This window comes from Rhinolophus ferrumequinum, chromosome 13 (assembly GCF_004115265.2).
Source record: "Rhinolophus ferrumequinum isolate MPI-CBG mRhiFer1 chromosome 13, mRhiFer1_v1.p, whole genome shotgun sequence".
NCBI lineage: Eukaryota > Metazoa > Chordata > Mammalia > Chiroptera > Rhinolophidae > Rhinolophus > Rhinolophus ferrumequinum.
Window position 1 is genome coordinate 3,330,117 of NC_046296.1, and position 12,573 is coordinate 3,342,689.

Below are 12,573 nucleotides of genomic sequence, written 5' to 3' on the forward strand. Positions count from 1 at the left end.
GCGACTCTGCTGAGCCTGGACTATAAAAGGAGATGGGAGAGGAGGCAGAGTGACCAGTGAGGAGGCTTGTGCAGCAACCCGGCAGAGATGGCCCACTGAGATTTCTCACTGACATAAATGTAACTCTTCAAAGAGGTAGCATAATACTATGCAATACTTTATGTGATTCAGAGCAGAGACTCTGGAACAGACTGCCTGGCTTTCCCACTAGTGAGCTGTCTGACTTATTTCTTTTAACCTTATGCCCTCAAGTTCCATCCATGTTGTTGCAAGTGGGAAGATTTCATTTTTTTATGGCTGAATAATATTCCATTGTGTGTGTGTGTGTGTGTGTGTGTGTGTATATATATGTCTTTATCTCACAATGTCTTTATCTATTTATCTGCTGATGTACACTTAGGTTGTTTCCATGTCTTGGCTATTGGAAATAAGGCTGCAATGAACATGGGGGCACATATATCTTTTCGAGTTAGTGTTTCCATTTTCTTCAGATAAATATCCAGAAGTGGGATTGCTGGATCATAAGGTAGTTCTATTTTTAATTTTTGAGGAAGTTCCAAACTGTTTTCCATAGTGGCTGCACCAGTTTACATGCCCACCAACAGTGTATGAGGCTTTGCTTTTCTCCACTTCCTCGCCAGCATGTGTTACCTCGTTTTTTGTTTTTAAGTAGCCATTCTAACAGATGTGAAGTGATATTTCATTATGGTTTTGATTGGCATTTCCCTGGTGATGAGTGAGGGTACACCCCTAACAACATCCCTGTTATTAACAGGTACACCTCTGCACACACCTGTTGACCTTCTGTAAGTCTTCTGTGGAAAAATCCATTTTTTAACCTTTTTTTTTTTTTTTTTTTGCTATTGAGTTGTGTCAGTTCTTTATATATTTTGGATATTAACCCCTTACATATGAATTGCAAATATTTTCTCCCATTCAGATTGTCTTTTCATTTGTTGATGGTTTCCTTTGCTGTACAGAAGCCTTTCAGTTTAAATAAGTGTTGTCCCACTTATTTATTGTTGCTTTTGTTGCCTATGCTTTTGGTGTCAAATCCAAAATATCATTGCTAAGACCAATGTCAAGGAGCTTACTGCCTACGTTTTCTTCTAGGACTTGTATGGTTTCAGGTCTTAGATTCAAGTCATTTTGAATTCATTTTTATGCATGGTGTAAGCTAATCGTCCACTTTCCTTCTTTTGCATGTGGCTGTCCAAGTTTCCCAACACCATTTATTGGAGAAACTGTCCTTTCCCCATTGTGTATTCTTGGCTTCTTTTTCATAAATTAATTGACCATGTATGTGTAGGTTTATGTCTGGGATTTCTATTCTGTTCCATTGATCTATGTATCCTATGGGTGATTTTTCTATTTTATCCTGGGCATTTGGATTATGATGTTAGGATACTTTCGATCCTATTTAAATCTATTTTAGCAGGAAGTCACCCTGTTTAAGTTTAACATATAGGTGCTGGCCTACTTTTGCGGGCTGTAGTCCAATGACAATTCAGTTTTCTGAGCCCTTGAACGCTATTCTGGTCTGCTTCATTCTTCTGGCACTGCTGCGACTTCTACTCATTTCCTTACAGGTGCCACCTGCAGGGGTTGAACCCACTTCCATGGGCCACCTTCTGTGGGGAGTGGAGAAAGCCAGAGTGGCCAGGCCTGGGTCCCTTTAGGCCACTTGGTGTAGGGCAGGAGACACCAGGTTCTGCTGGCATTGCCCCTGTGGGTCAAACGCCCGCCTGTCTGTGCTCCAAGTGTAGATTGGGCATTGAATTGGCCAGGAGCTTCAATACTGTCTATGCAGGTGGATTAACCCACTCATCAGTGCCCCAGGTGTGGAGTGGGGGAGGGGAGAGCCCATGAGGACTTGGAAGCTGCCACTGACTTGCCAGCCCAGCTGTGAAGCGAAAGTTGCAGCCTCCTCTAGGTCTCTGGTGGGCTTCCCTTTCCTAGTCCTTAGTCCAGAGAGTGCAGACCTTTCTCGGGCTTTATGTTTATGCCTGTTGACAGGTCTGGATTACAGGTCTCTCCAGTGCCTTGTCCAGGCATATATAGGAGAGCAAAGGAAAACCCAAGGAATTCACCACATTGTCACTTCTCTAGTTTTGTGTTCCCTATTCGGTCTGCCTTCTTCTTTCCAGCTTTCCTGGGCCCTTTTATCATGGTCTATTGAATAATTTCCAGGTAGTTATTTGTATTAGAGAGCAGGATCAAGGAAAAGTGAACCTACACCATCTCGCTCCCTGTACATAATTCGAGCTACTTAGAAACTTCTGAAAGCATGCCATCTATACATTATAAATCAATGTTACCAATGACTGGAATGTTTCATTATATGATGGCAGCTAATAAAATTAAAACATGATGAGTTAAAATATGATAGTGGGATTTTTGGTTGGGACAAGATGGGGTAGACCCATTTCTTTCTGTTCCTCTCTGCTTTGGACAACTAGAACCCTAAAAATAATGCAAAAGGTACCCAAAGGAAAACTCTGAAAAGTGGTAACAAGAAAGTAAGCTGGTTGGGGACCCCAGGACTGCACAGCCAGTACAGTGGCAGGGTATCCTGTAGCCGCCCAACCCCCGCCCACTCACCCAGACCCAGCATTTCCCACATCTGACCTAGCAGAAGACACTCTAGGTACATTCTTCCTTTAACAAGATCAGGCGAGAGGTCACAACAGGGAGTTGGCCAAAAATAAACATCCAGAGAGACACTCTTCTTCCTTGCTGGGTCTGACACCCCTTTTCCACTAGAGATACTGAGGAGTGTCAGCCAATCTGTCAAGGAGACCCAGCTACAGCAAGAGGCCTGGTCCAGGGAGTTTCATTGTCTCCCACCCCAGCCAGAGGCAGCTGGGGAGCTTCAGTGAGTTACTCCTCCCCCACAGAGAGAAAAGCCCTCCAGCTCCCTTGGGCAGCGCCAGCAAGGAGCCCCAGTGGCACCAGATAAAATAGGCAGACCAAAATAATGTACTTGTACCCACAGCTAAGATTTCCTACACATTCAGATCATAAGAGGAAGAAAGCAGAGTCTGGAGGGAATCCAACTGCAGACTTCCTATGCTCTCTCCCTCCCATGAGGGCCACACAGCACATCCTCCCCCCAGGACGATGCAGCAACAGGAGTGTGAGGTTTCTGCCCAGGGAAGCCCATTAGACATGGCATTTTCAATGTTTTTATTGGGGGCTGGTCATATAAGCAAGCCCCGTCTCCCTAATATGTGCCAAAACTATTGGTTCCCCCAAAGAAAGCAGGTTATTCAGCATAAACCACTACATTGTTTACACAAAACATTCTAGGCCCAGTGAACCACTCTTATCAGTTAACCGTTGACTGGGAACATTCGGAGAATCAAGTTCCCAGACACCAGCCAAGGGCCAGTCTTGCAAGCAGACTTTTCTAGGCATAGCAGTCTCACTACTGCGGTGTTATCTCTTTTCTGCACAATTGCGTGACCCTGTGACTGTACTAAGAAAACACTGACTTGCTCTCTTTAAATAGGTAAATTGTATAGTATGTGAATTATCTTCCAATGAAGTTGTTAAAAAAAAAAAAGTCCGAGCAAGTTTTTTGGGTTTTGTTTTGTTTTGTTTTGTAGACATAGACAATCTTATTCTAAAGGTTCTGTGGAAAGGCAGAAAATTGCCTAACATAGCTCAAGCAACCTTGACAAAGAAGAACTAAGTGGAAGGAAACACTCTACTTGATATTAAGGTTCATTATGTAGCTACAGTAATCAAGACAGTATGGTTTTGCTGGAGGTATAGACACACATATCAATGAAACAGAGTAGAGAATCCAGAAGTAGACCCACTCAAAGATGGTCAACTGACTTTTCACAAAGATTCAAAAGTAATTCAATGCAAAGAGAATTAACAGCTTTTTCAACAAATGGTGCTGAAACAACTAGACATCCACATGCAAAAAAAAAAAATGAACCTCACAATTAAATTTCACAACTTATATAAAAATTAACCTCAGATGGATCACAGATTTACATTTAAAACATAAAATAATAAACTTTTTTAAAAAACATAGGAGGAAATTTTTGGGACCTCGGGTTAGGCAAAAAGTTCTGAGACTTGATACCAAAATCATAGTTCATAAAAAGAAAAACTAATAAATTGGACTTCATCAAAATTAAAACTTTTGTTCTGTGAAAGATCCTGTGAAGAGGATGGAAAGACAGGCTACAACCTGGGAGAAAGTGCTTGCAAGCCACATATCCAACAAAGGACTAGTACCTAGAATATATAAAGAACTCTTAAAACTCAACACTAAAAAAAAATCCAATTAGAAAATGAGCAAAAGACATAAACATTCATCTCACTGAAGAGGATACACAGATGGCAAATAAGCACATGAAATGATGTTCTGCGTCATTAATCATGGAAAGTCACACCAAATGCTGGTGAGGATGCAAAGAAACTGGATCACGCATACATTACTTGTAAGAATGCAAAATGGTCCAACCACTCTGGAAGATAGTTTGGCAGTTTCTTATAAAACTGGACATACAATTACCTTTCGAATCAGCAATTGTATCTTTGGACATTTATCCCAGAGAAATGAACTTATGTCCACATAAAGACCTGTACACAACTGTTCTTAGCAGGTTTCTTTGTAATAGCCAAAAACTGGAGCCAGCCCTGACGTCCTTCATTGGCTGAATGGATAGACAAACTATCGCACACCCATACCATGGAATACTATACAGCAACAAAGAACAAACAATTGAGCCAACAGCTTGGATGCATCTCCAGGCAATTATGCTGAGTGAAAAAGTCCTATCTCAAAACGTTTCATGCTGAATGATTCCATTTATAAAACATTTTGAAATGACAAAATTTTTGAAATGGAGAACAGATCAGTGGTTGCCAGGGGTTTTGTGGGGCGGAGCAAGAGATGGGTGTGGTGACACAGGGGCAACACTAGGGATCCTTGTGATAAGGAAACATTCTGTGCCTTGTCTGTGGAGGTGGATACACGAATCTCTACAGGTGATAAAATTGTATAGAACTAAATACACACACACACACACACACACACACACACATGAGTTTAGTAAAACTTGGGAAATTTGAGTAAGATCAGTGAATGATATCAACGTCCATATCCAGGTTGTGATACTGTACTAGATAGTCTTGCCAAAATGTTGCCCTGGGGGACAATTAGGCAGAGTAGAAAAGGGAGCACTCTGAATTATTTCTTAAAACTTCATGGAAATCTACCATTACCCCAATAAAAACTTCAGTTACAAATAATAAATCACGCCTAATCCTCCGGTCCAGGAAAGAACACGATAACAGGTCCTGTGATGTATCCCCACAGTCTTCCCTACCTGTTCTCAGGGCCGTCTCCCGAGGTCTTCGTATTTCCTCTGCTGGTACCCACTCCCTCTCGTCACAGTTAGAGTTCAGTCTTTGCTTTGTGTCAAAGCACTGTCCTGCACTGTTCTCTGTGTGAACATTGAAAGGGCAATCCGTCGTTCTTCCTCTGGAGACACGTGCGTTGTCCGCACCCCCAACGGAGCCGAGCTCCCCACACCTGGAAGTCGTCAGCCCCGACTGCGGGCAGCTGCATCTGCTCAGGGCACATTCTCACAATTGGCTGAAAGCAGGATCTCTCGAGTGTTGAAAACCCAGAGGGGAACCCCCAGCAAACCACAGATGAGTCTTTTCATGGTTCCCCACAGCTGAATGTCCCAGGGAAGCAGGCATTTCTCTATGTGTGCAGCAACTGAGGCCTAATTTACAAAAACTTTCCTACTGACACTTGCCTAAGAGAAGCTGCAATGCAGGGTCCCTCGTCCCGCTCCCGGCGGGTGGATACAGAATACAGTGAAGCCGAAAAGGAACACCAATGGAACCATGGATAGGGGGTTCATACCACTATATTCTCGCTGGTGGCTGGGTTGGAGACACAGGAAGCAGGATCCACACAATCTGCAACCCACCGTCCGCTTCTCTGCCAACCAACCGCCTTACCAGCGTAGCCACGGCAGTTGTATCAGTGGCCAATGGCTAACCGGTTACAGCTGATGGCCAACTAGTCACAGCTGATGGCCATTTGATAACCCAGCCCACACCTTTCCACGTGAGGCCAAGAGCCTAGAAACTGCTCTCTGGGACTCTGTCCCTACAGAAGCATAGGAATCTGAATTGTTGTTGTTGTTACTTTTAAAGAGGGTGCCTTGCTAGGAGCCTCTTAGAGTGGGACATCTGGGCTCACCAACAGCAGCCCTGAGTCACTGAGCTGCACTTAGGCTGTTCACGGGTATCTTGTCTTTTTTTTTCCTTTTTTCTGGACCTCGTGTTAAGGAAAGAAATGGAAACACCACTAAGAGCATCAACATAGAGAGATCTGGCTGGGAACCAGGGTTGGTAGCAAAGGGGTTTGGGGGACTTTAGGGAGCTTTGCTTCCTCACTCCTAGGCACTGCAAAGGAGCATATACTCTAATTTAAATATAGTCCCAAGCTACGCCCTGGCTCTTCCCTGTTGCCCCCACATTGCCCGGGTCTCTAACACCGTCCATCGCCAGCAGGAGGATATGGTCTCGAGCCAGGTGCTGCTGATTCCCTTAACTGGACACCTGCATATGTGGCCACAGAGATGGTCGTGAGTCCCGCCGTCAGTAGCCTTCATTTTCACTGGGGTGGGGTGGGGGTTGTGGTGAATCTCACTAAAAACTGCTGAGGCAGCCTCTGCCCTGAACCAAGGAGAGACCAAGGCTCAGTTTCTAAAACAAGTGAAAAGCTCAAGGCTAATCTTTTCTTTTTTGTGTGTGTGAAAAAGGCAAGTGACCATAAATACGCCAGGGTAAGCCATATGAAAAGGATCCCTTCACAGACCAGAACGCTTTGCTTCCCTGCTCCCCTCTCCAGGGTAACATCGTTTCACTGGGAATAAACCTCCCCAGATACCAGTCTTGTTTAGCTGGCAACCAGATCTAGACTTGGACTCGGGTATAATCGCTGACCTAGAAACTTACTGAAGAATTGAGACCGAAGTAGAAAGTGCTTTAATTATAGTATGGAAGGAGATAGGAATGGAGAGAGAGAGAGAGAGAGAGAAACAGCTCTGCTTAACTCACTTTCATTCTCTACCTCTCAGGCAAAATCCCTGGTTAACATGTTTTAAGGAAAGCTTGTCGTTTTCCAAATTAATGAATCCCCATTCTATCTAATGTAAATTTTGAAATCGTACAGAATCTCATGTTTCTCTCAGGATACACGGAAACTGACCCTTGCCCTCATTCCTCCCCCCGACACACACACACACACACACACACACACACAGCCTTTCCAACTTAGCATATTAAAGGCCTTTAGAAAGATTCTAAAATTGTGCCTTCGACATTCTGTGCCTTTGTTCTTCCATTCCTTTGTTCTTTCGCCAGCTCATGAGCTCAGGGGGCTGCCTGGGCCTCAGCGGGTCCTGAGCCTGCGGAATCCAGGGCTGTGGGTCCACAGCTGGCTAGTTGTGCCTTCCCAGGGTTCATCTTTCAGACCACAGTGAGCTGGGGGAGAGCGAGGTCGCGGGGGCCCTGAGCCTGGCGGTTGCGGGCACCACAGACCTAGTGATGTCAGAGAGAACCCCAGCGGTTCCTTCAGCAGCTCTCCAGCCCCAAGAAGAGCTTCTTTTCCTTCTGTTTGTTAGCCATGGCAGCAGGCAGGGGATGAATGAGACTTCCTGAGGCTAGGGACCCCTGCAGGAGTTCTGCTGAGCCCCAGAGGACCTAACTCTCAGGTACTAATCAGGTATCTGGTTGCAACCCGCTTTTTGGCCCTGTCCACCCTATGGTTTTCAAGGCTGGTTAGAACTTGTTAAGGTTAAAAAAAGTATGCATTATCTGGTTGTTGTCTAGCAGCCCAAAACACATACGTGTGGAGAATGACGCCCTGGACGGCACCTTGGGTGGAAAAGGCTTTAAAAGCAGGTAACACTCCTAAGCTCCCTACCACGGGGAACGATCTCATTCGTTCAAAGCATCTCTCCCTTGCCCTTCTACAGCCCAGAGACACCCCCTACAATGTAACGTGCTATTTACTGTCGGCCGGTGAGGCCTGACTTCCAGCTTCTGAGTTTTGCCTCAAGAAGCTGGATGTGAACAAGTTAGACCTTCAAGACTTCCCAAGGTGTCCACCGAGGTCGTCATTTTGCAATTAAGGTGTGCATACAATCAACCGGGTCAGGATACAGTTAAACAGTGGGGAAGCAACCGCCCTCGATGCAGAAAATGACTAACCCACAACAGCCAGCAAACCAGATTTTAAAATTAGGTTTCAAAAGCTTTGTCTTCCTTTGTCCTTCTTGGGTACATTGTTTCTTGTCACACATGTCTGTCTTACAAGACGGATTAGAAGGGGTACTAGAGATGAGGCCGTGAATCAGAACTGGGTTTCCAGGGGTACGAATTCTGTTTTTCTTTTCCTATATGTGAAATGGGGATAATAATAAATTACTATCTACCTAATGGATTGTTGTGAGAATTAAGGTAATACAAGAAAAGCCTTTAACAGTGAGTAACTGCTCAGTATTTTAGTGATTAGTAGTATTAGTATAATCAAAACGATATTAAATACAGCTTTTTGCAATCATGATGACACATGTCCTTATATGAATACATATATTTACTATTTTAACTTTGGATATAAAAATATTCATTAAATTAAGGGTATCTTCTCCTAACCAAAATAATTAAATTCATGTGCTTCGAGTAAGAATTGAAATTAGATCCTTTAACGATGGGAAGTTCGAAGCACCTTTGTTCTGCAATCTGACACTAAACAAGTATGGTACATGAATTAGGTTTTATTACATTTTTATCCTCTTACCTCTGTAATTGCTTCAAGTTGTTGCACTGCTGTTAGAGTGATTTGAGAGGGCAAATTACGATGCCAAAATGATGTAAATGAAAGTCTGGATTAATGACAAATGATGTCAAATCCTGAGAATGTGGATGCAAATTGTAGTTAGACTAAAAGAAAGTCAAATGCCAAAAAGCATATTAAGCTAATACTACATTTAAAAAATATTATGGAAAAAAGATGAGTTGTGTGCCATACAATCATACCTCAATATTCTTTACGCTGGAGCCTCTTTTAGCCAAATTGATCATAAAAACTAATTAAAGTAAAATGTGTTTGTCACGCTGTGTCTGCACTGCACTGAGTGAAGTGGACAACTTACAGGGCCCTACAAGAAGCCTTCCTCCACTCTCCCTACGTGAGGCCCAGAGAGAATCTTCCAACCAACACATGAGCCCCACAGGGTTCTGAGGCCGTGTGTTCACAAGGTTATAGGCTCTGGAAGCTGGAAAAAGTCTTAGGAGTCACCAAATCCCATTCCCTATCTTTATAGGGGTGGAAAATTGAGCTTCTCAAAGTTCAAGCAGCACGCTCAATGTTGCACAGCAAGTTAGTGGCAGGACTACACAAGGAAGCCTGTTGTGTTCTCAGGACTGACACAAACCGCCAGCAGAGAGCTCATGGGGCTTTGGAGAGGCTGGGAGGGGATGTAGGACCTTCCTGTGTGAGATGAAAGCTGTTTTCTTTCACCTCCTCTCCCACTCCCACCTGCTCTCAGCCCATGCCTGCCTTGAAGACCTTGCGTCCAGAAGCACAGTGTTAGTCTGCTGCCTTCCTCTTCTCTTTGTGTGTCTACATAGAGTTGGAATAATCAGGTAGGAGGACAAGTGTTGGAGTGACCAGAGCAGCCACCACTCTGAGAATGGCAGGGAAATGGGGAAAGAGATGCCGCCACCTCTGGCATCTGGGAATCCACATTCCCTGTGCAAAGTGGCGGTGCAGGGGCTCCCAGTTTCTCAAATGCCCACAATTAAAGGGAGAAAGTACCACATCGCATGAGTCTCTTCTCCATGACATGTAGATGTCTCCAGTGTAATATACGACTCCAACAGACATGGTGAAATGGAACTTACATCTTATTAATTCTGTTTCTTGTTCTATAAAGGTGCTTTGCTGTATTGGTCAGAGGATATTATCATTTCTGAACTGATCATTTTAAAAGCTCCAAATCAGAAAACATAAGACTTCATGTCCATTATGATTTTTCTCTTCTCACAGGAGCAAGTTCTACCCATGATGACATCATATCATTCTTCTGTAGGGAATAAACCTTTAAAGACTAATACGTGGTTGTCCCAGTTACAGAAATAGATTTTTTTTTTTACTGCAAGCAGGAGATGATCACTAGTTGTGGATAGAAAGTTAAAGGAAGGCTTTGAAATAAAAGTTACATCCAATACAAATAAGCTGTCTGCAAAATACACTTTACTCTTGTGCTCAGAAACAGGTGTCTGACTAACATGATTGCTCTGTTATCTGTTCTGCCACAGTGGAGAAGTCGTTGCCTTTGCCAAATCTACTAATTATGACAGCATTACCCAACACGAAGGAACAGTGAGTGTTGAATAAAATAGATTTACCATAGTCTACCCTGGGATATTCAGTAATTGTTTAATTAGATGCAACTATTTTCCTGTGTGTCATGTTCTTCTATGTGTAGCCCGAACGACTCCCCCATTTGGCAAGATGATTGAGTGTCCACCGTGTGCCACACACCATGTTGGGACAAATGAAGTCACCGTCTTCAGGGAACATACTGTGTGGCTGCACATCAGCTGTTGAATGTGTTTCTTTTACTATAATTAAAAAGGATGTACAGGTTGTGAGCAATAAATCTGTGTGCAAGTGTCTCTATATTACAGTTATAGCTCTTTGAATTAGGACACCAGAACTATTAACAGCTATCTCATCACGAGTTGAATGCCACGACATGATAGCACATTGATGCTATCTTGTTGACAAGTGTCGTTGAATGGACAATCCTTTAAAAACCTGTTTTGTGACCAGCACTCTTGAGAGCTAAATGGGGAATGAAAGAAAACTAAAAACACACAAGAAAACCTGTACTTCCTATACTTTAATAGAATAGGGAGCTAAGACAGATGAGGAACAACATGTGTACTGTCGAAGGAGCAATGCAGGCTGTTGGTGGTTTGGGAACTCCAAAGTGGGAGGGAGGGAAAAAGATTGTGGTGGGCCTTCATGGAAAACGTAGTCTGTGTTGATTTCCTATTGCTGCTGTAACCAATCAGCACAAATTTTATGGCTTAAAACAATACAAACTTAATATCTTCCACTTCTCCAGGTCACAAGTCCAATATAGTTCTCACCAGGCTAAGATCAAAGGGTTGGCAGGGCTGCATTTCTTCAGGGGAGATCTGGGGGGAGTCTGTTCCTTCTTTTTCCAGCTTCTGGAGGCTGCCCTGTTCCTTGGCTTGTGGCCCCTTCCTCAGTCTTCAAAGCCAGCAAGGCAGGCTGAGACCTTTTCAGAGTGCTATCTCTCTGCACCTGGGAAAGGGTCTTTGCTTTGAAGGACCATTGTCATTACATTGGGGCCACCTGGATAATCCAGGATAATCTCCCCATCTCAAGTTCCTTAATCTTAACCACATCTGCAAACTTCCTTTTGCCAGGTAGTGTTCCAGGGATTAGGATGTGGACGTCTTTGGGAGCCATTACTCTGCCTGCCACACTGCCCTTGAGCCAGTTCTGGAGGGGTCACTAGGACCCTCCCTTAGGAGACGCTCATGTTGAGGGTGTAGCTTGCATTTGTGCTGGTAGGTGTGTGGGCAGCGAGGAGCTGGAGGTGAGGATATTGGGGAGCAGTAGACTCTGGGTGAAGTCCATATGGTGGACAGCTTTTCAGTGCCACGCTGAGGAATTCAGATTTCACCCCAAAGACTGTAGAAAACCATTGAGGCATCTTCAGAAGGAGAATGACAGGATACATTTGTTTTGGGGGCAATAATTCTGAGAACAGTGTCTTCCCCGATGCAGGAAGAACAAAAGGCATTGAGGAAACTGGATAGAGTAACTCAGGGGTAGCAGGTGGTACCTGGCTGGAAGGGCCATGACATGAAAGGCCCTGCATCTTATCTCCAGGGTGTGACACGTAGTACGTGCTCACTGAAGGTTGGTGCAGTGAATGATAATAATTCCAATAACATTTCTTGGATCTGTTGAAAATGCCAAACTGCATTTAATGTACCTGGAAAATCTAAATAGAATTTCTCACTTGTTTCTTTTTCATTTTGCTGAATGACTTCTCCAGCAGAGAGTCGAATTTGAGTTGTTCTATACCGTACCTGCACTTCAGATTTCTGATTGTTTATATTGTGAAGAAACTGTTTCAATTCATGGTGGTTTTTTTTTAATTTCTTTTTTCCTGAAAGACCACTTCTTTTCGCAGGAACTACCTGAGGGAATTGACTTGAGAAAGTCATGAATTTGCTTTTCATTATTTTATTGTGTAACAGCTTACACTTATATTCTCCTTGTAATAATTTCTAAAACGACCGCATTTTCAGATAATTTCTTCTGAACCAGTGAAACTATAATGTATTTGTCATGTTGAAATGTAGAGATTTCTGCAGAGTTGGACAAAGAATAGTCTGCCTAGAGCTGCCGTTCTCAACTCGAGTGTGCCGAAAGCCTCACTTGGGAAGCTGGTTATAATGATAGATTTCTGGCTT

General features: G+C 43.6%; 1 protein-coding gene across 1 annotated transcript in view; it reads left to right on the forward strand.

Annotated features, from left to right (window-relative positions):
- RFX8 (regulatory factor X8) overlaps window positions 1-12,573 on the forward strand; it is a 49,789-nt gene that overhangs the window by 13,669 nt on the left and 23,547 nt on the right. Inside the window, exon 4 of the mRNA XM_033125374.1 lies at window positions 10,372-10,435. Within this exon, the coding sequence (XP_032981265.1) occupies window positions 10,372-10,435 (64 nt within the window). The remainder of the gene's footprint in view (window positions 1-10,371; window positions 10,436-12,573) is intronic.